The following is a 6,038-nucleotide window of genomic DNA, read 5'->3' as shown; positions in this document are numbered from 1 at the left end:
TTTATATTATTTTAATTTTTCAATCAATTTTTAATATTTTACTCCTAAAAAGAATCAAGGCCAAAAAAAAGAATTCCATATATATAAAGTTATTTGAAGTATTTCATTCAATTTTCTATCCTAATTTTAATTTTTTATTCGTTCTACTAAACTATATTTAATACTTTCATTTGGTAAATTTTATAGGTCTTTCGTTCTTTTTTATTAAAAGGTAATAATAATCTTTTTCTTTTTTTATATTTTGTTATTGACAATTAATAATATAGATAATTAATTTGAAAAGACTTAGTGATATAAAGATAAAGTTTACGTGGTATAATCCAAATTTTTTAGCAATAAAGTTAGATATTTATCTTTTAGACTTTTGCATATTGTAGTATTCTAAGCATATCAAAATGCTATCTTCATTTGTATTATTAATAATACGGCATTTTGTTTTGGTGTATGATCATCACCAATTCATCTTAAATATATTTTTTTTTAAACAAAAAACTCAACACATTAAAATGGAACAAAGTATCACACAACCATAAAACAGATAATTTAAGAAAGTAACACAAAAATAAAAAAAAACCTCATGTAATTTCTGACATAGCCATCAACAACACAAAAGATTCACACCTCTTCATTCGTCGTAAGCTAAGCATGGTCATGTTGATGATCTCTTCAACACCTTTACTTTTATCCTAAAAGATCCTCTTATTCATTTTCATCTAAATGTTTCAAATGATCGTACACAAACACCTCAACCACTGCTTTTGTTCCTCTTTTCTACGCGGTGCAGCTCAGAAAATGATCCTTCATCTTAAATATTATATGATGTTTTATTTTTAATCAATTTTTCTAGGCATATATCTTCTAATTTATTTACTAATTGGAATTATAATTTATCATAACATTAAATCAATTAAAGCATGCATACTGTAAATTCAGTGATATATATTAAATATGTATAATGATGTAAATCATATTCTTTTAAGAGAAAAATATAAATAAAACAAAAAAAGAAAGATTCTATCAAAAGTTTTGAAACATNNNNATATTATTAAAGATATTTTTTTTTAAAGACAGTTGAAATAAGATTGATTTTGGGTTATAAGATACGATGACAAATATTCATTGGTTAAAAGTTTAAAATTAATTTAAGGAAAAGGACAAATTAGTCCCTAAGCTTTTAAATCGGGGACAAATCCATCCCTGAATATCTAAAAAATACTAAAACGCCCTTACTATTCAAAACGTGTGACGGATCGATCCTTCCATGCAAAATGCTCTCCTAGACGTAACGGAGAGGGGGTGATCTGTCGCTTATTTGGCGTGTGTTGGGCCTAGGTGGCAAGACGAGACCGTTGAGGAAGCTTGGTGTGCCCGTTTGAAAAAAGTCTTGGACAAATAGGTCCTTATGATTGAAAACGGCAACGTTTTGAGAACGTTGGCTGTAGTCCTTGAGTTTCGTCACAATTCCAAAGAAGCCCATGTCAATCACACACAATTCCAAAGAAGCCCTAACACACATATGTATGATCTTTTCCCTAAAAAAAAAACGATTGATCTTCTTCCCGTCGTCGTCTTCGTGTAACGTTGCGCTAGTGAAGCTTCGTCGGTTGAGTTGCGGGTGTCATCGGTAGTGGTAAGTACCCTTAATGCGAAATTGAATGCGACTGTTACTTTCGAACGTTATCTGCTGTGCATGTCGTGGGTTGGGGTTTAGGTGTAATGTAGTGTTGGGAGGGGCATGGAAGATGAGTTGTGTGTGGTTTATGGCTTAGGTAGTTGTGTATTTGCTAATGCTTAGTGGTAATCGTTGAATCAAACAATAATGCAGATGGTAGATATTTTTGTGATTCCTGTTTTCCATCACGGGGCTACTTTCAACGGGCTCCGACTGGTGAGTTAGTTTATCTCGATGGTAAGGTTGAGAGGTCCCCCCCCCCATGGACATGGATTTTGTAAATTTCGGTGATTTGATAACACTGTTCAAAGGACTGGGATATCAATCATACAAGGAGGCATACTGGTATGATCCAAAGAGTAAGGATATAGAGTCAGGGCTGCATGTTCTGAGGGGAGATGCAGACATCAACCAGATGCGCCAAGCAAAGATGACAAACAAAGATACTGATGAGTTCTATATATTTTTTATCATCCTATTGATGACCCAGATCCTGTAGATTGTGCTGGTAAGGAAAACGTTGAGGCAGAGGAAGATGATGTTGGTGTCAAGGTGGATGAATTGGGTGAGTCGTCGACGGAGCACGATAGTTACAAGAGCGCAGAGGATGAGCCATATGCACCTCCACCTCCCGGTGATGAAAGTAACAGTGATAGTGGGGAAGATGTTGTCAGTGGGTCTGTGTCTGGCAGATGGAAGAGGAAACAAGTGCCTCATTCCTCTAAGAGAACCCCTCAGCCAAGTAAGCAACCCAGGAAGCAAGCGCGACGTGTGTCTCAAAGAACAAGGTCTGCTACAAGAAAGAAAGGGCCTGCCCATGAGCCCGAGGCAGGTGGGCCTGGTGGACAGCCCAGTCGAAGTAGGCCTGCAGGGGAGCCTAATATATCTAGGCCTGCAATGGAGCCCAATAGGGCCAAAGGAGCAAGGCCAGCACTAGTAGACTACGTGAGTGATGTAGACATGGATGGTAATGATATTGTATGGGAGTATGAATCTGAGGAGCTGCATACACCTGTCTCTTCTGATGATGAGGGAAACAAACATCATTGGCCTGAGTTCAATGACCAATATAGTTTCGGAGAGGGAAGATTTAAGCTTGGAACAAGGTTTTCAACAATTGAGAGGTTCAAAGAGGTGGTAAAGGACACCTTTATTTCTGAAGGCCGGGAGTTGGTGTGGATAAAGAATGATAAGGAAAGAGTTAGGGTTGGATGCAAGGACGAAGACTGTGGTTGGATTGCCCACTTGTCTTACAATCGGAAACTACAATGCTTCCAAGTCAAGACTTATAGAAACGAGCACACTTGTGCAAGGGACCTTGGAAGCAATACCACTGATTAACACTGGATTAGTAAAAAGGTGGAGAAGAGGATGGCAACGCACCCACATATGACAACCCATGAAGCTATTGATTTTCTAAGGGAGGACTTTGACCTTACTGCACACCCAAAGATGGTGTATAGAGCTGTGAAGGAGGCAAGGGAGAGGATGATGGGTAAGAAAGGCAATAGTACAGCAAATTGAGGGATTACTTATTAGAGATACATAGAAGTAACCCTGGGTCTTCTGCATTGCTAGACCTGATTCCTCAGTCTCAAGCAGCCCCTATGTTTGACAAGTTATATGTTTGTTTTAAGGCCTGCAAGTAGGGATTCAAGAGTGGCTGCAGACCATTGATCTACCTAGATGGAGCATTTCTTAAAACATACCATGGGGGACAACTACTTTCTGCTATTGCACAGGATGCCAACAACCGATTTTACGTCGTTGCATACGCAGTTGCAAGATCCGAGAACAAAGAATCTTGGAAGTGGTTCCTAACATGCTTACAGGAGGATATTGGTGATGTAGGCAACTACGGTTGGAATTTTATGTCGGATCAACAGAAGGTTAGTTCCATTTTTGTCATTTTGTGTTTGTTGTCTTAGTCATTTACTGGATTATATATTGTTGTAAACATGGCTTCATGCCTTCATTGTTGTTAGGGACTGCTACCTGCACTGAAAGAGGTAATGCCTGGTGCACATGTTAGAAACTGCGTCATGCATATGTGGAAGAATTTCATAAACCGATTCAAGGATCTGTATATAAGAGAAATTGTGTGGGACTGTGCTAGATGCATAACCATCTCAGAGTTCAAGATAACCATGGAAAGACTGAAAGTAGTGAACAAGGATACTTGGGCCTATTTTATGAAATTTGAACCTGCTACCCGGGTTAGAGCATACTTTAGCCATGGTCCCAAGGTCGACAACCTAAGAAACAACATGTGCGAGTCGTTTAACGCAAAGGTGGTGAAGTACAGAAGCAAGCCCATACTTACAATGTGCGAGGAGTTACGGTGCTATATGATGCGGCGAATGGTTCAACACAAGAAACTTCTGGGGACTCATGAAGGAAAACAGGCGCCAGTGCAAGAGAAAAGGCTACAGAGGCTTATCAAACCAAGCAACAAATGGGCAGCGGAGTGGATTGGTGATAACGAGCACAAACGGTTTGAAGTCACTCAAAAGGGATCCAAAGTTGATGTGGATCTGATCAAACACAGCTGCTCGTGTAACAAATGGCAACTCACTGGTCAGTCAGGTTCCTGAATTTCAATATTACCATGCTGTGTATTTTTTAATTTAAGCCTGCTGTGAATTCATAGTTGATGTGAATTTCAATTTTACTCATAGATGATGTTAACCATGTTGTGAATTTGGACATGCTTGGTGTGAATCTAATTAACATGCTGTGAATCTGTTGATATTAACTAAGCTGTGAATCTGTTAGCTATGCTGTGAATTTATATTATTCATTCAACTATTAGTCATGTTTATGCCATTCTGTTGTTGTGAAACTGCTGTCCTGCTGTAAAGGGATGTCGTGCATTCATGCTATAGCAGCAATCAGAAAATGGCATGATAATCCCGATGATTATGTTCATCCATGGCTATGTATGGAGTCCATTAGAAAGACATACGAGCACTTCATCCGGCCAGTAACGAGTGAGGAATACTGGATAAGGTCTGAGTTTACTAAGCCTGCTCCACCTGTGTTAAAAAGGCCAATTGGACGTCCCAAGGTGCATAACAGACAGAAAGACCCAGCTGAGGCTGTTATTGATGGTGACAAATTGAAGAGGAGTTTCTATGTCACATGTAGCAAGAGTGGTGAGAGGGGACACAACTACAAGACGTGCAAAGGGACCCCATCCAACCTAAACTGGAAGCCAAAGATGAAAAAATCAAAAACAAAGGCCAAGGACTCTCAATCACTTGTGGTTCTATTTTTGTCACAGTCAGCCCCCGAGAAAGAGGTAATTCTTACTCTCCCAGGGATGTAATTGTCCCCCCGATAATAAACTTAGGGATTTAAGTGTCTATTTTAGTTTTAGTTAGGTGCTATTTGTCTATATTTTAATACTTCATTGTTTTAAATGTCTTATAATATAATGTGCTTCATTGGGACTATTTAAACTAACTGGATACATTTTACACAATGCCTCATCTCAGAGTGTGGAACAGAGTCCCCCTGCTGCTACGAACCCTCCTCATGTTGAACAAAATTCTGCTAATCAATCAGTTGCTAATGAGGTAACAATTTTGGTGACATTTCATTGTTTTTGCTTGCTGGTTTCATTGCATTTCACACTTGTTTCGACCTTCATGCAGGGTAATTCCAATGCAAACGCTGCACCGATGAATGAGCAAGAATCTAGTTCCTCAGTAGCAGCGGTTGAGACACAATCAATGCCTCCAAAAGCACCATTCAAGCCCCCAGCCCAGTCTACATCACGCCCTGCACGAGGGACATTTAGGCCTAAGCAACCAGTTAGGAGGAAGCCTGTGACAAATAAACCCTCGCAGCCTGTGCCACCTGCCCAGAGTGAGCAGCATCTCCCCTCTCCACAACAACCAACTACATCAGGAGCATCTCCACAGACTTTGGCAGCAGCAGGCAAAGCAACTCAACGGCTGTTTAAGTTCATCCCCACTCCAGGACTACACAAGCCAAGTAGTTAATGCTACATGTTTAGACTTTAGTCATGACATCAACACCTTTTTGAGAAACACTGTTATTTTACTAAGCAACTCTTTTTGAAAACAATGTGATTATCTATAGCTAGCAGGCTTAAGTTATGCCTTACTTTGGCAATAGACATGTAGTTGACTTCTTTTGTTAATATTAACAACTCTTTCATGAGATTAAATTATGCTTTACATATATAATCATATCTCTAAATAATTATGCCACTCACTTGCTTAGGGCAATCACTTTGCTGAATACATCATAATTTAGCTTACAACATTTTTTGTTCGAATAGCATACAACAAAATGGAAACTCATCCCATACTACATTACATCATTTTTTACCTACTTT

The 6,038-nt window shown here is 38.9% G+C and overlaps 1 protein-coding gene across 1 annotated transcript; it reads left to right on the top strand.

The window, feature by feature from the left end:
* LOC107607854 lies at positions 3,062-4,266 on the top strand. The gene is made up of 3 exons (XM_016309755.1): positions 3,062-3,148; positions 3,322-3,561; positions 3,658-4,266. The coding sequence occupies exons 1-3, from the start codon at positions 3,062-3,064 to the stop codon at positions 4,264-4,266; spliced, it is 936 nt and encodes a 311-aa protein (XP_016165241.1).

This window comes from Arachis ipaensis, chromosome B07, assembly GCF_000816755.2.
Source record: "Arachis ipaensis cultivar K30076 chromosome B07, Araip1.1, whole genome shotgun sequence".
In the NCBI taxonomy this organism is placed as follows: domain Eukaryota; kingdom Viridiplantae; phylum Streptophyta; class Magnoliopsida; order Fabales; family Fabaceae; genus Arachis; species Arachis ipaensis.
Note: the sequence above shows the minus strand (reverse complement) of the source record. Positions and strands in the feature narration are given on the sequence as shown.